Below are 23788 nucleotides of genomic sequence, written 5' to 3'. Positions count from 1 at the left end.
GAGTATGTACTGTCTAGACTGCAGAGGTGCTTTAATAACTAGAGTGACACTGATTACTGAAAATTAAAAAATGAGAGCTGATCTTAATAAATGAATTGAAAATTAGCAAATGGTAACAAACTCCACGTGGTCTATCTGCTCAAACTAATAAATGTGAAAAAAACCCTAATAATAATGGGTTTTGTTTTGATTTTATGAAAATTATTTGATCCATCACTATAATTTTAGTATTTAAATAATAATGCAAAATCTGGAAAAAAGGCAGAGGACTTAGGATGCAATCACTTCCTGCCACTATCACATACTTTCATTTCCATGCAGCCTTTTCATTCTGAGATGCTTTTTGCTTTGCTTTATTATTCTGCTCTTTTATTTCTTTTCCATTTCAACTTACTGGCACATTAGTGAAAACTAAGAATATCTGCTCTTACTGAGAAAAGAGTTATGTTACTCACCCTATAGTGTGTTCCAGTTTTAACACAGAAACATACTCTATGCATTGTTTTCAATGTTTTAATAGTACCAGAACATTGGCCTTGAATAAGTCAGTTATATGAGCTCAGGCTTGATAATGTATCATTATCAGTGGAAGTTGTATTATTATATTCAGAAGAAGAAGCATCAAATTTTCAACTGAGACCACTGATAGTGTTAAAATTGGTCAAAAAATTTAGATGGTTAGTTGAATCAGGAAACTTTAGAGATTAATTCTAATAAAAGTAGCACAGGGTTTTTAAAGGCATGCTAATTTATTAATGAGGGATAGAAGAATGATATCAAATAAATGGAAAAGAAGCCCTTAAGTGTTCCCACTATATTAAACATCTTAAAAATATGACTTCTACATGACGAGGATTTTGTTCCTAGAGACTTAGGTAACCATTTAAAATTTATACTAATGTTAAATGCTAGCCATTTGCATTCACCTGCATTACACCCTATCCTCACCACAGACCAGGAAATTCCAAGAGACAAATCATTATATTTTGTAGTTGGTAAGGTTTTTAACTAGGTATGCTGGCCCAGAAAGAAACCTGTGTACTTCTTCAGTGTGCATCCATCATAGCTGGTCAGTTCTTTCATAAGCAGCAAACTCGTCCTGCAGTGAATCCGTTACAAAGAAAATAGACACACTTAGATATGTTTTCCATGACAAACATAAAATTTCCTCATCTGCCATCAGAAATTACTGAAATTTTAAAAATCCGTATTTCCAATCATTTCTGGAAATATTCATGATATAATTTAGTCTGACAAGAAGGATATATGTTATACAAAGATGCCAACAACAAACAAACAAACAAAACCAAAATAAAAAAACCCTCTCAAGCCTTGAATTTCTTAGTTAAGAAAACATAGAGGACAGTTTTGTAATTAATCTAAATCAGCCAAAATTAAATGGAGTCTTACAAAGATTTAGATTGTGTTCTGAATCATAGTGTGCCATCTGGGCTGCTCATAAATTATAAAGCTGTTAGGCCAGTGGCTGCATAAGTTCATGCAAGGCTTGAAGATGCTTGAGAGTAAACTATATTTTTTGCAAAATGTTCAGAAACAGGATTTCTTCCACCCTCATTCACAGAAATATTTTGGTAAAAAAATTGCAGTCCTGTGCATTTTCAATTATCCCTAGCAGCTGTATATTACTAGCATAATCAGTCAGATTTACCAGTAAATATATTCCAAAAAGGCACCTAAAGGCTTTCAAAGGTATCCTAATAATCATATTTACAGTCTTCAGGGTTACTTCCAGCAAAGGCATCCTAATTCACCTCTTCTGGTTCATTTGACTGCATTTTATTAGCTAGTAACCATACTGCTAAGCCTTACAGTAATGCTGCTCCACATCTGCTTAAACTGCTGTCTCTTCATGATGTATCCGTGAAGTGTACACAATTGTGTTCCTTCTATAAAGAAAAAGGCAAAGTGACTTCTGGCTTGTCCATTCAGTTAGTGAATCTGAGATTCATGGGCAGGAGCTCTGGCAGCCAAACTTTTCCCATGGGTATTAAGTACTAGTTTTTCTCTGCAAACACCCATTTTTCCAATGCGTCCTCTGCAGTGGTTATGAACATTGTGCAACACTGCTGTCATCCAGGAAAACAAGGATTATGATTATCTCATTCACTTGTAGAGGAATTCTCATAATTTAGCTTGAATAGTTTTAAACTGTTTAGATTTTTATTTTTGTTTTAGCAAGTAAGTAGCAACAATCATAACACAGAAAAAATATATTTGTAAGAAAGTCTGAAGTAATTTCAGTGTGTTCATTTATTCCCATTTGCATTTGTGGCAATTTACCTAAGAGCTCAAATATGCAATAGTACATAACTGGTTTCCTTTTGCAGGTTGGTCTCAACCTCCTGCTTCTCCCTTCATATTCTCCTTTAATACATATTATCTTTCCATCCTTTGCAATTAATCTCAAATGACCATCAGACTATAAAAACATACAAAGCTGAACAAACAGTGGAGAAAGTTATTCATGGTTGTTTCCCTAAACCTAGTTTGCAATTCACTTTTTCTGTTACATCAATATGTGTTCCTTCCCTCTTTACTTACCTTTTGAGGTTTCTATTGTGGATTTCTTTTAAAGCTAATTTTAAGAGAGGCTTTTAGTTATGCAGATACAGACACATGGCAGATTAATAAGTGAGGAAATTACAGGAATAGTTTTGTGTCTACTATTTCCATGGTGCTTTGTGTGTCTAAGAACAAGATTTGAAAGCAGGCTGGAAGAGTGTAAATTAGTGAACAGGAAAGGAGTTTAATCCATCAGCATAGCCACGGGCTGAACTAAAAAGGCAGGAAAAAAAAGGATGCTCCAGAGGCATGAACATACCTTAGCCAAAGATTTCTTGTTCATGTTCTTATTTTCCAGAATATGAAATGTTTTTGATACACAGACAAGAGGAAACAAAACACAACACAAAAAGCATCAGTATCCAGGAAAACCATCCTATGGAGCCATCTGCAGTGCAATATCATCACAGTAAGATAGAGACCCCCTGCCATTGTTAGCCCAGAGAAATGCGAGCCCTCAGCAGCAGATTGTATCAAAGGGAAGGACACACACTGAAAAATGACACAGATTCCACAAGTTGTGTGAAAGACATTTTGAGGATGAGCACTAGAATAAAAAATTAGATAGAAAGAGAGCTTCCAGCTGGTGACAGAGAAAGCTTGGTTGCTGCTGTATTGTCTGGCAGATAGCAAAAAGCCAGAAGTGTGGCATTCTGCTGAGAGTCACTCCTACCAAGAGAGGAGGAATTGGCAACGATCACCATTCCCTGCAGGGGGGCTAGCAGATGATGGGAGGCACCTCCAGGTTTGCTTGGCAGCCCAAACACAATACAAGCTTCTGCAAAAGCATCAAAGCAAAACTAGTTGAAAAAAACTGGCCATGCCAAATCTTTGAGATGGGTATTCAGTCACTCCTGTCCTTGCTAGCCAGTGCTGTCTTTCTGCTACTGAATGAAATGCTCTCTCTGTCCCGCCTGTTGTATTAGATGTGTGTATTACTGCTCTCCCTTGATCAGCTAAATCTTACTGCAGCTGAACCAGAAAATTTAGTCATTCACAATAGAAGATATTTCATGTTTACTCTATTTTCCAGTGCTGCCTATGAGTTGGTTGTCACAGAAAAAATACGTTTTTTTAAGAAAATTCTGTATATTTTAGTATTTTGTGTTTCCTCAGAAGTTCAGGGTGTAACTGGATGAAGTAGCTACATATTAATAATTTCAAAATAAATTAAGAAATAGCTTTTGCTGAGATGAACTTTCAGTCAGGACACAAGACATAAAGTTTCTACTAGTTTTACTAGTCCAGAGTTATGGATAAGAATTTGGGGTACAGACATGGTGCAAGCAAATGATTCTACAACTTCTGATGGGCAATTTCAGGGTAGAGATTTGTCCCAATTCAATTAATAAAATACACATGTTAATTCTTCAGCACAACTTAACAATTATTTAACTTTTTCTATGCAAGCAGTGCTACAGAAATGGTGTGGAGCACTGCACCCATTCCTTCTTCTCCCACTAACACCTTCACCCAGGTGTTCAGCGGAGGTGGCATGGTGATGTACTTAGGGGACTTCAGCCATCAGAGAAATTATTTTAACAATCAACAATTTAATTTATTGTTAATTTAAATCTAAAAATTTAAATTAATTGTTAAAATTACAAATTAACGACTTTTAATCTAGAAAGTTCAGTTTGACTTGGTGAGCTATGCATTAGTCACTAAATATAAATGGAAATGGAAATGCAAATGTAAATCTCCATTTACACTAACACATCAGATCAACCTGTTGAGGTTGCACGGGACCTTTTGAGAACGTACTGTTGAATCCCCCTGCTCAAGTGGGATCAACTACAGCAGTTTGCCCAGGACCATGTCTAGATGGAATACTGCCACAGATGTAGAATCCACAGTCTGTGTGGGCAACCTGTTCCTGTGTGAAACCAATCTGAGAGTAAACAGCATTTTCTTACATTCAGATGGGATTTCATGTCTTTCAATGGTAACTAGTAAAAATTCTTATGCCAGGATTGTCTTCTATCGAAAGAAGACAAGGCAGATCCTTAGTGTGCAGCTCTACACAGGGTAAATTTTTTCTGGCCTTACAATTATTTGTAGAAAATAAGTTTGTCTTTATTTGTATATTTTTAATGAATAAGAAACTGACACATATTTCCCTGTAGCAAAGTTCTGCTTTTTTACTGTTCACTGATACTCCTAAACAACAATGCATGCACCAAGGTTAATTAACACCAAGATTGTGGGTTCAAGCCCTGTATAGGCCATTTACTTAAGAGCTGGACTTGATGATCCTTGCGGGGTCCCTTCCAACTCAGAATATTCTGTGAATCTTTTGACCCCAAGATTAGCTCTGTTGGTTGGAGCATGATGCTAATATCCAGTTCATTCCAAGAATCTGACAATAGCTAGATGTAGTGTAAGGGATAAGCTCTTAGGACAGCAGATAGTTTATAACTGTGCACTCCATGTTCCTAAACCATTTCCCAAAAGCCACATCCTTCTGTGAGACTGCATGCTACAGCAGAAGAATATTTGCTCTGGTTTACAGAGGGCCATATGATCTGTGGGCAGGTGGAATACTCCCAGTCAGTAGCACACTTCTGTGCCTCAGGGCTTGGTACCTGCCTCCCCCTTCTGCCCTAACACTGTCCAATGTACTCAACAGAAAGCATATGAAAGTGAGATATTAAATCCTTACTAAGAAACAGTTTTGTTACACACAAACTATCTGCTCCAAATGTGGAAAAAAGTTAATCTGCTTACACAGTCCCTGTATCACTTACATATTCAAAATTCCTGATCTGTACAATAAGGTTTTTTCTTTATTAAAATTATCTCTTAGGAACACTATAATTCAAGAGGGAAGATGAACATAATGAGTTTTGTCACTCATTTCATCTTTATAGCAAGAAAGTTCATGTTTGTTCAGGATAAAGCCAAGTTTAACTTGCAGAGAGTTAATTTCCATCTGGCCCAAGCTTTGTTTCACTAATCTCCTGGTCATCTCTGCTCCAGCTTTTTTTCCCATTGTTAAATACATATAGATATATATATATAGTACAATATGCAGTACAAAATATGCCAACTTAGTAACTTCACTGTAATTCTTAAAACCTACATGTGAAGGTAAATTGGCAATAATCAGTCATGAGAAAACCAAGTAGTTCCAGAAATCAAAACACTTTGCTCTTTATACCACGTAGAAATGCAGTCTTTTAATTTTTATTATCTTTTTTCCTCCATCCTTCAATCTATTATATAGGTAATTTATAACTATACAAAGAAAATGAAGAAACACAAAGTTCCCTAAACTTTATTTGTACTTTTAACAACACGCCTAGTTACAGTATCTGTCTTTACCAAACATTTTGAGTTGAATCCTCCCCTGATACATGAGGCCATTTCCTACCCGAGTGGTACATTATTCGACTGAAGAGCTACAAATTAAACACATACATATTAACTGAGCACATTTCTCAAAAACTCTTCTCTTAGGCACTGAGATTTTTCAACAATTTCCTGTTGATTTTTAACTTGCAATGTTTCAGTAATTTCACTTATGTTCCTTGCAAGAAAGCTTAATTTTTGCATGTCTGCTTATGTGGGAGTCACACTCCCACACATCCAAGTACTTACCTTGGCACAGTTTGTACTCTATGCCTCAGATATTAGAAATTGCAGTATAAGGTGCATTGCCATAAGCACATTGTGTTGAGGCAGTATTAGCAATTTCCTACAACTGATATATGATAATATAACATAACATAACATAACATAACATAACATAACATAACATAACATAACATAATATAGTATTTAATATCATTGCTTTGGAGGGAAGTATTTGTGGCATAATTCCTTGTAGACAACTAATCTACATTTAAAGTAATTGAGGAAAGGCACATTGTGGGTCTCAAAATCTCTTTCACAGATAACTCACCAATATATTTTGATATTCACAAAATAAAACAAATTTTCTGTTCAGAAATTCAAATGTAATTTGTTTAAAAAAATGGAAAACAAACAAAAAAACCCCAAATCCATTAAAAAACACCCCAAGCAAAATAGAAAACCAAAATAAAACAAACTCCCCCCCCAAAAAACAAAAACCAAACCAACAAAAAAAAAAAAAACCCCAAAAAATCAAACCAAAACAGAACAAAACAAAATAAAACAACCAATCCCCCAAAATTTCCTTCAGCATTCTTATCTGCTAGCCTGCCTAGAAAAGATCAAAACTTGGACTCAAAGATGTTATGCTTTATTCTGTCAAGGTGCCAAGTAGCAAGAACACCATGCTACTCATTTAATACAATTGGATGGGAAACCCCTCCTTTTTATTTTTTTTCCAGTCAGTTCTCTGATGGATTTTTAGGCATCTTGCCTCCTCCCCTAGTAGACAGCCCTAAATAACATCTCCCATCCCAGACACACTAGTGCTTTGAACTTTTTCTCCTTTCTAATGCCATCTCTCATCTCAACTGAATGACAACTATGACCTGTGTCAAAAATCCCACTTTCAAATAAATTTACAGTATGTTGCTTATGAAAATTGAGTCTTTTCACAATTTACATACAAACAAGTATTTAAACATTGGTATCTGAAAAATGATAGGGTAGCCATGAATATCTGACTTTACATGCTTAAAGTATACCTATCTATGATTTAAGCACTTAATCCAGAGCCTGAAATGCAAACACTTGACCAAAGTACAAAAAAGTTTACATTGCATTCATACAGCAATGTAAAGGGCAAAACAATACATTTCTAAATTTTACTTCGCTGAAAAATATTTAAGACCAAATCCAAAGGAAAATAAAATCCATTGTAGACCTGGATTTATTTTTTTTTTGTGACTGTAGAACTAGTCACAAAAGACTTTGCTACTTGTCTCTCAATAAACAGAGTATGAAGTCCACAGCAGCAAACAGGGGCTAAGGCAGCCTCCAATCTAATTGAGTCCTTATTAGAATACTGTACAGAGAGTCAACAGATACTCCTTTAGAAATGACACAGGCTCAAAAAACCCACCCACAATAGACTTATGCTCTATTTTATCCTTTGAAAAGTAGGAATTAGAAATGCATAATAAAGAAGAGTTTTTGACCACAAGAAGCTTGGCTGGACCTGGCACGATAAAAAGTTAGCCTTCCCTGAGATTTTCTTCACTGAAAGAAAAAAAAATGGGAAACAAGAGTGTTAAAATGTACAACATTCTGCTTCATTTAGACTTTCACCTTGCTCAGCTACAAGGCTGAGTGAAAGCTTTTTTAATGAGGTTAAGATTTTCTGTGAGCCTTGCTGAGATGTCTATTGATGAGTGGAGAGTAAAACTGAAGAACATTCAAATGGGGCCCCAAAATGCCTGGGTGGTTTTCAGTTTTAAAAAAGTTTTGAGGATGCTGTAACCTCAGAGACTGTTTAAACAACACACAACTAAAAATGCAAACTGCTGAAGGTGGCTATCAAGTTATGTTCAGTGAGTGTTAGTGTTTGCAGTACCTTATTATCGACAGAGAGGTGACCAGAGGAGTGAGTTCCTATATATTGTAGGAGGTGGTGCAGGAGAGAAATAGGAGACAAACTGCCTAAGGCTTAGACAGCCCCAAACTCTTCCTGTCAAGAGGCTGATCACAAGGCACAAGGGTGTGCATGGATATGTAATCAGTCGTGCTGTAGAGTTCTGCACAGAGTAACTTCACTTTGAGAGCTTTTGCAACCTGACACAGTTTCAGAAAGCAAGCTGAACTCCTTTTGATTAAAACCAAAACAGAAGATGTGCTCCAGCATTTCACTTAATGTACCTCAGCCACTAATGAATATTCACAGGTCCAGAGAAGTGAAACCTCTTTCATGCATACAAAACAGACATCAGGTCCTCACCAGCAGCTCTGCTGCTTTACAGACTCCCTCCTGTTGGGTCACACTGATAATGTTACTAGTCTGGTCTCCTGTTGTATTGCAGACCATTACATTATACTCAGATGACTCTTACACTGCACCTTGAGGCTTCAGGGAGACTGCAAGACTTTTAGCCTGCAAGACTAAAACACGTGCCACAAACAAGGGCGTGACTGCCCAACATGCTTGCTGGGTCTGTGAACTGATGGGATAAGATTATCTAAAGCATCTGGTGCTAAAATCATGCTTAATAGTTCTAGAGGACTCTTTATAGATGCATACATATGACATACAATTCCTCTGCATAAGCAGAGACCTTGAACAGTGCTAAATTCATTGATGATAGCTGCTAGCATGTGTTCTCCTAAAAGCCCTTCATTTTTGCAGAACGCGAGAGCAGTTGGTATCAGATGAAAAGGCTTTGACTGTACTTAGTAGAATAGAAGCAGGGAATACATTGCACAATCATTGATTCTTTTTGCCTTCCAGTAGCTTAACTATGATAAAGCACCTTATTGTTCAAATATTTATTTCATAAGACAGATGTATGGAGATAGTGTTTATAGAAGTGATTTGTCTATCCAAGCCCAGACATCACTGCTCACGGGTTTTTTTCCCCTCTTTAAAATAACTTTTCCAGTTGATGGAACAATTTAATATTTACTCTGCAATCAAGCACCTTAAGAGCTTTCTTTTCTAAGGTGTAGGAATCCAAACATGAGTCCTCCTTGATTTCTCCTAGTATCAAGGATCCCTGTGGTGATCAAACCTCTGCTGATATGGCAGAATCACAGAATGAGTTGGGTTAGAAGGGACCACAGTGGATCATCTGGTCCAACCTCTCTGCAGGGTTATCCTAGGGCACATGGCACAGCATTCTATCCAGACAGTTCTTGGAACATCTCCAGTCAAGGAGACTCCACAACCTCTCTGGGAAACTTGTTCCAGAGCACAGTCACTCACACAGAAGGCTCTTCCTCATATTCAGGTGGAACTTCCTGTGCATCAGTTTCTGCCTGTCGCCTCTTGTCTTACTGCTGGGCACCATCAGAAGACCCTGAATCCATCCTCTTGACACCTTCCCTTAAGCTACTCAGACACCGATGAGGTCCCCTCCCAGCCATCACTTCTTGAGCCTGAACAGGCCCAGCTCCCTGAACCTTTCCTTGTAAGAGCCATGCTCCAGTCCCTCGGCATGATGTCCCAGAGCATCACACCTTATAACAGGGGTACTTCAACCCAGGGATCAGGAGGCTCCCATCTCACAGGGCTCGTAGGCATGGGAGAGCCCACTTCTAGCGAACGTCTGTGTGGGACGACTTGAAACACTGAGAAACTTGAAAGTGCCTCAGGAACAGAGGGCAGAACAAATGCTCTGCCCGGCGGGGCCGCTGTATGGGCACACAAAGGATATGGACACATGAAGGCTCTGGACACATGAGGGCTATGGACACACGAAGCGTACTTACACACGAAGCACAGGGACCCATGCAGGGTATGGACACACGAAGGGCCCGGCCACACGAAGGGCCCGGCCACACGAAGGGCACGCCTGGAGAGGCAGACAGGCCGGAGCCGCGCCCCCCCCGCGGCCTCTCCCGAGCGTCCCGGGCCGCGCTCCCGCCGCCGGGGCGGAGGCACCTGCTCCGCCGGCCCACTGGCAGCGCCGGCCGCAGGGGGGGTCGCCAGGCCCGGGGGTACACACGAGCCACAGCGTTCCTCCGATCAAGGCAATCATAACCCGTAATTGCTGATCTACTGTAGCTCTCGCTTGAAAGCCGGCGGGCAGCCGGGTTCTGCAATTAACTCGTGCTCCCTCGGGAACGGCCCGGCCTCCTCCGGCCCGGCCCGGCCCGGCCCGGCCGCGGAGCTGAGGGTCGGGAGCGCGCCCGGCCCTGCGGCCCCCCTGCCCCGCGCCGCCGCCGCCGCCGCCGCCGCACCGCGCGGGCCCTGCGCTCCGCCCCGGCCGGGGCCGCGGGGGCGCTCGGAGTCCCGCCCGCACGGCGCGCACACACACACGGGGATACACTCACGCACACCGGGACACGCGGACACACGCACACGGGGCACTGGGACACGGACACAGACACGGGCACACCGAAGCGCACCCCGCGCCGCAAACATGGCGCTGGTGCCCTGCCAGGTGCTGCGCGCCGCCATCCTCCTATCCTATTGCTCCATCCTGTGCAATTACAAGGCCATTGACATGCCCGCGCATCAGACCTATGGAGGCAGCTGGAAATTTCTGACCTTCATAGACCTGGTAAGTGCCCCCGGCGGCGGCCCTGGCCCTGCCCCCTCCCTCGGGCTGCCCGTGCAGCGGCCGCGGCCCGGGCGCACCGCGGCCCCCGGCGCTCGACGGCCTCGCCAGGCGGTGACCTTAAAGCGGGGCGGCGACATGTTGGGGCTGCAGGGCCGGCCGTGAGAGGAGCCAGCCGGACACCGCGGAGCCGGGTGCTTTGAACGGAGAGAGGCACGGACAAAGCCGAGCGGCTGCTGCGTGTAAGCGGCCGCGGGGAAGGTGCGCCTGACGGCCTGTCACCCAGCCCAGTGCCGATGATGTGTTTCCCCTTTTCTAATGGCCAACAGTGAACACCAGAACGTGCTGGCGCAGCATCTGGCTCCCGTGTGCCGTCAAAATAAAACATATGTCTTGCTCCCTTTGGCCCTTCTGAGGAATCCATCCGTGACAGGTGCAATTGTGTCAGTGATGGAAAAAGTGCCAGGCAACTCCAACTTGCCAGATCCAGTTAGTTTTGGTTGCAAATCCATAAACGAGTGTATGAAATAAAAGCCATGTCCTTTCATTATATTTCTTCGTAAGGGTCCAGATCTGGAAGAGTCACCAGCATGCTGGCCTGCTGGAAAACACCAGGTGCTAGCCAGGGCTATTTTTAATCTGAGCTTCCTAGGCTCGCTGCCTCCACAAGTGTTCCCTTAGTGCAGGTGGGAGGAGAGGGGGCGGGAGGAAGAGAGGCGGTGGGAGGAGAAACTTCGTTTCTGGTTCAGAAATGTGATAGCAAACTTGCACCTAGTACCTAGATCAAAATACTTTTTTTTTCTTTTTTTTCTTTCTTTGTATCCACGGTGTAATTAGGTGAGAAATTTTGCGGTTCCGACTCAATTACTGAAAAGGCCCAAAATGCAAGTATTTCAGTGCCTCCCAGTGATAACACCTCTCTCAGAACTTCATTGTAGATTCATGAGTATTGCTGCTATTGCCTCCATGCATGCTACTGACTCAGTAGGTTGAGTTTGTGGGCTTGGAGACCAAATTCAAACACTAGTAGCCAAGCAGGTCAAGCGTGCAAATTTCTGTATCAGGATTAAGTTAAGGTTCACTGAGGTCCATATTTTATTTGCAGAGAAGAAGCATCATCTGCATTTTTCACTTAACCAGGGTATTTTTTTTTAGTTGGAAAAATTTGCTGAAGCTCTGAGGATCTACAGCAGTGCTTTTGCTGCAAGTGTAAATTGGTGTCTTAAGGCTTGATGTTTCTCTGGAGGACAAATAGAATCTATTTTTTTTTACCTTTTGGGTTGCTGAACAGTACTGTCTGTAATATCGGTTAATAGAAGTTATAATATAATCCCAGTAAGTTAGGGGGGTAGCTGCTGACTTCAGTGACAGTGGAACTGTCACTGGAAGTGAACCAACTAAAGCTAAAAGCCGATAATCTCATTGAGTCCCCTTCACCCTTTTCTCTTTTCTCTTAGCCCTGACAGTTGCTTGAGAACTAAGTCAACCAGGGCTGTCAAACAGTGAAAATTTAACTGTAAATGACAGTCATCATTTCCCAAAAATTATAGCCTTGTCTATGGCAAGTTCATGTGGACTTTTCCATCAAAGCATGTACATGGTTCAGGGCCTCAAAAGGTCAAGGTAAATATGTAGTGCTTTCTAAAATACCTAGAATAGTTATCAACTGCGTCTAGTAATTTCTTTCCTTTAGCTAATAGTTGTCATGCGTTTCCCACAGTCAAGCCCAGTAGCTGAGAAAAGGTTTAGCGATTTCTTACAGTCTTCAGTCCTTCAAAATAACACACAATTCAATGGCTCAAATGCCTTTCAGTGACTAGCCAGCATGCAGAACTCTCCTCTTGCTGACAATATTTCCTTACGTCCAAATGGCCCTGCTGGCATCTTATGTAAGCAAATTTATCTTACTGTTCTCTGGGACAACTAGGAGACTCGATGGAACAAAACCATTTAGATTCCTGAGGAGGATACCAGGAGGCATGATTGGAGGATGTTAGGCACATTTCCAAAATCTTGTATCTTGACTAAGTCTTGAAAAGCTCTTCCATAAGTTTCAGTTTGCTCAGCCATGTGCACTGTTCCTGTGTCAGTCACATTCAAAGGCTGTCTAGACGAAATATCATCAATGCCAGAGTCTTGGCAGACGTGTGTTCTTGCTACAGATTGTACCTCCACAAACAGAGATTTCATCTTTGACATCACAGAAGCACGTAGAAGTTTTTTCTGCTTCCAAAAACTGCTACCAGTTTTTGAGAAAAGTCAGTTTATGACTTTAATCTGAAAAGTAATTTGGACTTTTTCCATCTGTCCATTTGCAAAGGGATGTTCATTCCAGTCTCAGCATCCATAAATCTCTTGGAGTTTCAAGTAGCCAGTTTTGTAGAGGTACTATGGGAAATGATTTACAGTTATCTGCAGGTAATATACTTTTGAACAGAACTATGAAAATACAGTAGTTTGGACTCTAAAACACAGGACAATAGAACATTATAAGTGTATGCAGTGATTTAACAGTAGACTTTGAGCCCCCACACTGTTCACAGAAGTTGAGCATTATGAGGAGGTTGTTTAATACAAATGTAATGTCCCTGTCCATCCAAAATATTTTGGATATTCATATCTAAGTGGTGTTTTAGATGCCAGTGTTCATTCTTAATCTCTCCTGTCCTTGAATTACAAAATAAAACAAGTGCAACCAATGACTTCTTTTAACTGCTGTCATTCTGATGACTTAATATTTTTTTGCAGTTGTAAATGTGGTAGCAACATTCCCTAAAACACCTGTGTCAGTGGAATGTTTTTCTGGTTTATGAAGCAATGTGCAGGCAATATGTTTTGACATTACACTCAAGATGCTCCTGACTGTTGCTACTAATAGCAGTATCTCCACTTCAGCCTTTCTTTTGGTATGTAGAGGTGGTAGATACTTACCCTGCTTATTCAAAAGGTGGCAAAGATAGCTGCCTAGTACCTGTGTATTCCAAAGCCCACACAGAAAAGAGAGTAATGTCTTCTTTGTTATGTATGGAGTGGAAAACCAAGGTATGAAGAGGTAAAGAGTTGCTGCCAAAATCAGTCAGTGAGCCCAGCAGATGGAATTATGGAACTGAATATTCAGGCTAGTTCAAAACTACGTGTTGCTCTCATTTAAACTCAAAACACAAACCAATCCCTGAAGTTAGTTCCTATGAAAACAGCAAAGAATTGGATTCAGATGGGATATTTCAAGAAATGGGCCTAAAACTTCTTGTATAGCTGCCTTTGTTTAACTCAGATTCACAATTTTGTGCTTTAATAGTAGAATGCTGCAGGACGCCACTGTCCTGTGCCACATCCCATAAATTCATTGCTGAGCCTAATAGCTGAAATTTAAGTTAGGCCAGAAATTATGCCAGCAGATACAATTCTTTGCAACAAGTTTTTCATCTTATGTAAAACCCTCAGAAATTTTCCTTACGCAGTTCTGTAGGTACTTGAAGTAGCTGGATAAAAGATAATAGTACTTGATCATCCTGCATACACTGCAGTCACACACTTGCCTTTATAAATACACATTTGTTGAGGAGTCCACTGCACCAACTTGTTTAAAAGTTGTTATTACATTTTATTCTTCAGTTTCTCTTGGACCTCTTACTGTTATTGGGAGAGGAGGTGAAATTAAATAGAATTTGTCTTCTGGAATAAAGTGGAGCCTGTGGGTACCAAAAGAAGACCAAATAATTTTTTTTTGTGTTTGGGTGTGGGTAATAATTAGCAGAAAAGTAACTTAGAGCTTTAAGTATGTACCTCCTTAGTAAGAGATGTGCTGGTCTAAATAGCATCTAGTTTTCATTGTGCAGTTTCTCTGGAAACTTTATTACTCAAAGAAAGTAGAGTAAACCAAGATACTAGTGCACATGTATTAACAAATTTATGCTTTTTTGGTTTTGTATTTCATAATCTTAAGGTCTCCCTGATTGGTTGCACAGGGTAGTTACAGAGAGAAAAAGCAAGGCCAGATTTTTGGAAGCAGTCTCAAGTGTTGTGTTTCATGATTAATCATCATAAAATTATTGGTCCCATTTTGAATATCAGAATGTTAACCTGAATATCCCTATGACTTGATTCAGGGCAGCCAAAGGTAGAAAGGAACAGATTGTGCTCATACGTAAATCTGCCTGATGTTATACATTTATTATTCTCATGAAAGAAATAGCAGGATGTCTGTGTGAGCTTTATATACATTGTCTGGCAGATTGAGTTCTACAAAAAATAGGTATGTGCTCTGTTCCCAGCACATACTTTTTGCCAGTAAATGCTGTATTTTTTTTCAGAAAATACCTTTAGATTTAGTTTGATTAAGTTCAAATAAGTGATCAGAACTTAGTTCCTTGTCTCTGAAAATTTTAAGAGGGCCGTGTTATCAACAGGACTAGAAACTCAAGTTGTAAGACTTACAATTTATTTATTTAGTGTATTAGTTATGAAGTTACATGAGATACAGTTACTAGACAACAAACAAAAGTATTTAACAACGCACAGCTAAAAACTTCTGGTGATTTGTGCCCAGTTTGAATTTGGTCACGCTGATAGGAAATAAAAGGACCAGAAAATACTAGAGGCCAAAAGTTTCAGAATTAAGGAATAATAAAATGTACCATTTCTGTATTATCTGAAATTGAGAAAACTTCATTGCTATCTGTATGGGTTACACTTGCCATGGACAGAGGACAAAAGTAGAAACACATTCCACACTCTATGGGATTTAACTATGACTCTTTTACAGGATTTCCCTTGGTAAAATGAATTTCACCTTATGATTCCTTTTTCATCATCTGTGAAGTTAGCCTGATACGCAAGTGTTTTATGGGTTTTGAGTTAAAATATTCCAGAAGTGTAAAATATTACTATGTATTATTCCCAGTAGTAATTCATCATCATATCTAAATATCTTTGTGGTTTTACTATAGCAGAGAATACAGTCAATGGAGAATTTATCAGTTTACATAGGAAGGAATTGCTTTTGCAGGAATAACAAGATGAGGTTTCTTAATGATACTTAAGGTATTTGAGAGAAAGGGTAACAATATGCGTAGGAGAGCCGTTTAAGTGTTTCAGAGCCTTTTTTTTCACTCCAGGGCTGTAAACATGTCTGGAGAACAGTAATGTATAGTGCTGTTGATGCAGTAATAAAAATGTAATAGTGTCACCCTTTTTTATTCATAGACCCGTGTTTTCCATTTGCTGTTGGTAGCGCTATTACAAATTGAGTGGAATTTGAGCACTACATTGAAGTGTTCCGTTTTCACATTGCATTAGTCTGCTTTTATTTTACAATTCTACTTAAGTATGATGTACATTTAATTTGGGAATTCTCAGGGAAGTTATGGCTATCTTGAACTATTTGTGTTGGCAGTAGGGTTGGCAGCATAAAGCAGGAGAACGGAAGAGAGAAAAAATGGAGATCACTTTCTATGATGATAGATTTAACTAATGACAATAATATTATTTTAGAACTTGGAGTAGGTAAGTGATATGTAACAGTGCTGTGTTTTACATCAGTGTACAGTCTGTAGAGTTTTGCCAAAACAGTTTCAAATGATGACAACTTCAAGAAGCTGGTTTAATAGTCTTTCTGTTGCCCTTTGAAAAACATCCTGTTTACTTAAGTTTTGTAACAGTTGAATTGTTTTCTTTAAAATTTTATTATAGTGGTAAGGATAGTTCAGATAATCTTATATGCCTTCATATGGCCAAATTGTTTAAACAATTAGTTTAAACAAGGACAACACACCTCGTGTTCTGTGTTGGTGTTCTTCGCTGAAGTCGTTAGGGTTCTGAACTGTCCTAATCCATTGTGAATATAAGTATATAAAAATTATTTAATCAATGTATTTTTGACCTTGTATTTGTGTTATGTTAATGCAGCCATGTAAGTTTACGCAAGAAATAGATTCTGGAAGATTGATTTTCTTAAGTTTTAGTAAAGATCTATATAACCTATCAAATAATACTTTTAACAAGGATAGAAAAATTGCAAACTTAGTGTTCTAAATTAAATATATTTGTAATAAAAATCAAATAACACTTGATTCTTTGCAGTTACATGAACCTTAGGATTTACAAAGACTTATAGGGTAAATATACATGTGGGTGGTAACTTACTTTGTCCTTAGGCAGAAAAAGAAGAAAAAGAAACTTGATTATCTGAAAACAGGGAAACCATCACATGATAAAAATGTTTTATTATTGGTGTGCTATTATGCCATTGTAACACAAAATTGAAGTTGACCTATAAGTAGAAAAAAAGCCCTTATGAAATTACAAAACCTTCACATTCCACAGATAGAAGTTTGCAGATTTGAATAAAGTAAAATGTAAAATGTAATAAAGAACAAATAGGCAATTCTGCAGTGTTTTGAACACAATAGATGAGATTCATTGTGGAGGATTGTACTGAGTGTGTATTTACCTGAACAAACCAATAAAAAAAGAAATCTTAGATTCCTTCTATTAGATTAAGTATTTTCTGTGCTGTAGCCTTCCATATCTAATAATAGGTTTTGTGAGGGCTTGCAATATTTAGGAGACATTTTTCTAATTGTGCTACTTTAATATAGACTCTGATATTGGGAGGAGCTCAGTGTGGGTGGTGAATTTCTTGTCATTTGGAGTTCTAATTGCTAATGCAATTCCAGAGAGTAAATGTAAAAAAGATCACCACCAGTGACAGGTTAGTATGCTCTCTGTAGAATTCAAGAGTGAAATAAATATTGATGTATAACAAAGTTCACATTGTGTATTTCTATATCTGAAATAAAAGTGATGTTATTGTTTGCAAAACATCATGCAGAACATCAAACTCCTTTCAGTGTAGTTTTTTTTGGTTTTTTTTAAGTATTTGAATCTGAGGCCTAGTCTTCTCATCTTGATATTCCAGTATATATATATGTATCTATATATATCCATATATATAATATATAATGTAGAAACAAAATTGACAATTGACTTATTTCATAGACCAACTCTTTGAATATGAAAAGCTTTCATCCTTCCAATGAAAGCTTTTTCAAATTTTGCCTTATTTGCCATCATTTATTTGTATAGTTATATTTTCCCCGTACTGTATTTTCCAAGGCTCTGAAATTGTTATTAGTCTTCAAAGCCTTCCAGGCTTTGTTCCATTACTCTTACTATGTATAATGCAAGATTTTTTTCAACTCAGCATAGTTAAATATGCTACCACTGAAAAAGCTGTGTTTAACTTCAGTGTATGGAAAAGTTAACCCAATTCTGAAGAAAAAACAAAATCTGTTGGAAGCTAAAGTAAAACTTCCAGACTTTTCAGACAGGAAGAAACTCTAAGTTAAAATTTATAAGTAAGTTTCCTTAAGACTTAAAAATAAACCCCTCTCCCAGTTAGGATGGTGATTTCTGATTAAGCTCTTTTTTTTTTTTTTAAATACTGCAAAATTGCTTTTATACTGCAGATTTTAGGGATTCTGTTGGTTGAAAACAGGCTAAGCTCATATGAAATGCTAGGAGAAAACAAGACCCTGATTTTCATTTGTATGAAGCCTCCTTCTGGCTTCTTAGCTAAATCCATGCAATTTTCCCTCGAAAGTTTGAATGTTCCATTTGAATGCCTCTAGTTGCATTCCCTGAACATTTTGTCTTGCTGTTGCACTTACAAGCATCCAGTTTACAGTAGGTTTTCCAAAAAAGAATGCCAAAAGGTGCAATTGTATAATAATTTCCAGTTACATCTGTGTGTAGCTGACATGGTTCAGGTATTTTTGCTGCAGTGGTTGGTCAGGGTAGTTGTTCTAAAGTGCATGAGGGCTCTGCAGTATAGCTTGAAACAAAACTAGTACTGCTGCATTTTTCCTAGTAGAATAATTGGTGTCCTGCTAAAGCAGAATAGAATGTGCAGGAGAGCAGGATGTAAAATACCTCGCTAATTCCTTGCTTACTTGTAAAGCAGCGCACAAGGATTTCTTGAAATCAATTGGTCCAAATGAAATAATGTAAGAGGCTAAATCTTAACTCTACAAATGCTGCTAGACTCTTCAGACTGCTTGAGCTGCTTGTGCAGGAAAGGACCTAGCTGAGAATTTAAATTTTAATCTATTAGGAATTGATAGGCTCATTTTTTATTTCAGTGCTGTCTGTATTTGTGTATTTTATTAAACCGAGGGGTTTGTGTACCTGAGGGTAAATTTAATTTTTCCTTCCCTATATTTGTGTATATTTTATAATATGTCTTGAAGCCTTCTGGTCCTGGCAGCACCTAAGTAATAAATTATTATTTATTATTATTATTGCTAGTATTATTAGAATTCATTAGGAGTGGGAGTTCCACATGCAAGCACAGGTGGCGTATGTTCCTAAATGTATTTGATCAAAAGCAAAAGGAAGAAAGAAACTGATGACTTTAAATGCCACTGTATGAGTTGATAAAATAGTAGGATACAAAAAGGATGTTTTCCCTGCAAGGTGCTGAACAAGCTTGTGCCTGAAGTGGTGGAAGCATTTCATACAGCTAATGTTGGGGCAAGTGGCTGATCCTGAGGCACAGCAGTGGGAAGCAGAGAAGACACAAGTTGTTTATGGCCAGTGCTTTCAGAGGCTCAGCTCTGTAAAGAAGGGAAGTAGGGAAATGAGAGAGAAAAGGAATCATGCATGACAGCACTCTGCCTGGGGCGCGTAGGTGACAGAGTGCACCACGCTGACCAGTCTTGTGTTATGACAAACTGGTATTTAGGTATTTGACTGCCAGCTATGAGGACAAAGTGAGGGAAGGCAAAGGGTGGAGATGCATGGTGGCTGGTATTTCTTGGCTAAATCAGCATGTGTTAACTCCCTCAGACTTCTTTCCTTTTCCTCTCTGTCATTTCTTCCTCCCACACACCCACACAGTCTCCCCACACAGCCCCCCTGACTGGGGGCACCGGTGCCACAGCACCACTTCCCCGCGCATACGTGTTTGGCTTAGCACGCTCTGCTCAGCGCAGAGTGCTTGCAAAGCTTGTCCCTAGTTAGAAGCCATATGCACTGACAGATGCAGAGGTCCCCATTTGCTGTTCACTTAGGCTTACAAACAAATGGAGACTCCATGCTGTGAAAACTTTCTTAACCTGGGTTTACTTGTTCAGTGTTCCAAGGACTGTGCCGTAGACGCAATTGTCTGCATTCCAGTAGGTCCCCAGAAGTGAGTCCCAGGAATGCATGAGTCACAATGGAAACCTCTGCTGTGTGGAACTGCATGACCCTGTACTTTAATGCTGGACATTCGGGAGGCTGAAAGGGATTTGGTGTCTTCAGGTGTGGATACACATCATTGTGTACGTTTGGAATAATAGTTATTTACCTATGCTGCACATAATTTGAAAACAGCAAACTGTTCATAAGAGCTACTCTGTTCCATAGCCTCTCCATATGCTGTGCACATCTCAGGGTAAAGTGGTCTGCTACTGCTGAAGTCAATTTCGGTGACCAATTAATGAACACTGGGTCAAAGACTACAGTGGTTCAAGATGCTGTTCAAGTTTTTCATTGTCAGCTGTAGAGGACAGGAGAGAATAGATAGCTTTTGGTCAGCTGTCTCATGACCTACCATGGTGAGAAAGGGATATTCCTGCATTTATTAAGGAGCTAATGATGTTTCTAATTCTAATATATTATTATAGAAGATTAGCATTCAAATCTCCTTGACTCATTGCCAGTATAATTTCAGAAGCTAGACACCTCTGGTTTTCCATAGATTGTATTCTATGCTATTAAGTTATATGTCATTTCAGGCTAAGTTTTATTCTCTTTTTCTCATGGTTTAGGGAAGAAACTACTTAAATTTTTTTGCCAAATATTACCAAAATACTTCAAAGCTGTTTTGTTCCCTATTAATTACAAGGCTGAGTTCAAATGATGAGATGTATTTTATGATAATGCATTTTAGAAAAGGGTGGAGGGATCTCTTGTTACTTCGAGGATTTGGGCCAGTGGGATGTGAACTTCTTGGTTTTAAAATTCAGCTGGCAACATAAAAGCAAAATATGAATGTTCTTGAGGGTGTGCAAGGGATGACTCCTTTCATCCACTGCTGGCTTTGTCTGTGAAAGTGCTGTCCCTTTGTCCTGATCCATTTGTGCCCTGTATCACCCAGTCAGGATCCTCAGTTGCAAGTTGTTGTCAGCAGTCAGCAACCATATATATTTGTATATTTTTATAAATAAAATATATATTTTCTTCCTTTTTTTCCTTATAGGAATCCTCCTGTCCAATATCTCTTTCCCTTTTCTAATATCTTCTAACCCAGCACAGTTTCCTTGATCTTTCAGCTCTGCATCACAGTTCCAATTGCACACCCAGTGCTCTTCCAGCAGCCTGTGTTTACCCATCAAGTGCTGCTTTTCTTACCCCACATACTCCTTACACTCCTTCCCCACCATTCACACATACTGTCTTTCCTCCCAGGGCATTCACTCTCATGTATTCTGCTGCGTTCTCACCCTGTCCTTCCCAAACACCAGACCTACTCAGTGTCATTCATTCTCCTGTGTTTTTAAAGCACCTTGTATAGACCCAAACCAATAAAAAATAAGCCATCTTCCACTAGAAAAACTTGATCTTGGTGTGGCGTGGCCTTAAATAAACCAGTTTGGAAATTATGCTGTTACATAAGACTCTTAGCTTTGCTTTCTGTTTTTGAACAAGTTTTTAAGCATCCTGGTTACAGGAAAAAAAAAAAGCCTGTAAGTGTTGAGCATAATGGATCATGATCCTAATGTTTATTATGGTGTTAAAATCTTGTCATTTCTTGGTAGTCTGCCATTCAATTTTTTTATTATAAAATTTCCAATTCAGAAGCAGGTCCTTGATAAAACCTGACGTTTAACATGAAAAATAAAAATTATGTACATAATAAGCAATCACTATTTATTCAGACATTTTATATATTTGTTTTTTGTAATGCACTTATTTTAAATGAAATGCTGAAATTATTTAAATTGTATTTTATATTTCTTAATAAGAAAACTTGTCTTTTAGCAATCGTCATGAGGTTTGAAATCTACTACTTTCAGTGAAATTAACAAAAATATTTTTGAACATTGCTTAGCTTGTCAGCTGTTAATAGAAGCAGCTTTTTTTTTTTTTTTTGTATGAACATATACAAGTACTTATACCTTGTTTGTGGGTGCGAATTTTGGCTGTATGCAGACATACCTGATACAGTGTAGGAGTAAGGAAAGAGAGAAATACACATTTCAGAGTGGTAACTTTCTCCTCAAACTCACATGAAAACATTCTCATTTTTGTCAGGGGTTACCAGCTACAGATGAGCCTGCCATGGCTCCACTCTCCCGTTTCCAGTCATGAGCAAGGCTGAACACATGCCCAGTGGACACATACAAAGGCAGAAGTGTAAAATCAGGTTGCCTCTCATCCAGGTCAATACAAATAAAATTCTGATTGGACTAGGTGGTTTAGGGTCAATATCTTTTTAGATATATCAGCCAGGATGTCAAGTGATGTTTGGAACAAAGAATGCTCAAAGAATGACCCACCTAGAGTCTGTATCTTGCTTGGTTAGCCTTCCTGTGCTGAACACAGGGTTGGGCAGCAGTCAGGGTGCTGTGTTATCGTGGGAGCACTTTGGTCTTGATGCCACTTCTGTCAGAGAGTCCAGCCCTACCACAGGGTTTGTTTGACCTGTGAGGCACATCCTGGAGCCAGTGTTCACAGCTGCCTCATGATAAAATGTCCCAGGAGCTCAGTGCATCTTGCAAAAGTCCAGATCTACAGGGATATTTTGATATTACTTCCAACAGCTAATGGGAAGGTAGCTTGATCTATAGGGGTATTTTGATGTTACTTTTGACAGCTGATGGGAAGGTATTCTCTCTGTATTAGTCAGTCACATGTGTTCTGCCTAGTTTGCACAGGAGTTGAGGTCAGACTCCCAGTTCTGGGAGATATAAAGCATCCACATATGCATGTGACTTAAAAATATGTGATTTTTTAGCTTACTGCAAGATAAGACATAAAATATTGAAGGAGGCTTTTTTCTAGGGTTTGTTTTTTTTTTTTTTTTTAATGCCTCTTCTGGTATGATTGTAAATTTAGAAATTATGAATTTGTTCCAGATGGGAAGAAAAAAACTCAATCTCACTATTTCTTGTGAGGAAAAAGATTTAGATAAAGTATTTCAAAATCATGGTTTCGATGCAGTTGAACTTATCAAGTGAAAACAAGACATTTGATTATCTTCATTAAAATACTCAGACAAAACGATGTAACAAAGGAATCAGCCATTGCAGTGAGCAATTTTTATTCAGAAATATTTTCTCAATGGTATTAGTTGAAAATGTGTTAAATTTTCCTTTAGCAAGGGGCAGATCAATGTCACAAGAGGACTATAACACTGAAAGTTGTGACTTAATCATAAATACTACCTTATTTCATAGCAATGGTACCCATGGTGTGTGGAATAGTCAATGCAAACTTAAATTTGAAAGTGAGAGTCAGAAAAGGATGTGATAAATCCAAGCCCAAGGAATAACTGAACAATTTTTAACCTTTCTCTCTCTTTTTTTTTTTTTTTTTTAATAAATATACAACCTGTTACAGGGATTAGTAAGTGTTTTGAAGATCAAATAATAATAATATGGTACAAGAGAAGTTCTGGCCAGTCTTTCCCTTGCAGACCTTGTATTTTGCCTGTCTTGTTTCTTGTGCTAAGTGGATGTGACCAAACAGTATTTGCCAGACAAAGAACTGTAGGGATGGAGGCAAACATGTTTTATGAGATACTTATTTGCATGGTGTGCCTGTATCTCAGTGGTGTATTTTCAGACGAGGTTTCTTTGGCTAGGTTGTGGTACAGACAGCCTTGAGCACTCATTCTGAATCACTCCAGTGTCTTTGTGCTGGTCTCAAGTGTATATATCTTGTGTGAGAGAAGACATATCCTTGATATTCAGAATTCCATAGAGTAAACTGACCTTTTTAAAGGACTCTTTCTAAGCCAGGTAGATAGGGATTCAGCATTCTGAATCAGACCTGGAACAGACCCATCTTTTATTAATATAATGTCTTCTGAT

The 23788-nt window shown here is 39.0% G+C and overlaps 1 protein-coding gene across 1 annotated transcript in view; it reads left to right on the top strand.

Annotated features, from left to right (window-relative positions):
• The first annotated feature begins 10384 nt into the window (after nucleotides 1-10384).
• Nucleotides 10385-23788, top strand: part of AIG1 (androgen induced 1) — a 122800-nt gene continuing 109396 nt past the window's right edge. Inside the window, exon 1 of the mRNA XM_086869165.1 lies at nucleotides 10385-10712. Coding sequence (XP_086725291.1) covers nucleotides 10572-10712 — 141 coding nt within the window. The 5' untranslated portion in view covers nucleotides 10385-10571. The remainder of the gene's footprint in view (nucleotides 10713-23788) is intronic.

This window comes from Cyanistes caeruleus, chromosome 2 (genome assembly GCF_971803275.1).
Source record: "Cyanistes caeruleus chromosome 2, bCyaCae1.hap1.1, whole genome shotgun sequence".
Taxonomy (NCBI): Eukaryota; Metazoa; Chordata; class Aves; order Passeriformes; family Paridae; genus Cyanistes; species Cyanistes caeruleus.
The sequence above is the reverse complement of the archived record's forward strand: the minus strand, read 5'-3'. Positions and strand labels throughout refer to the sequence as shown.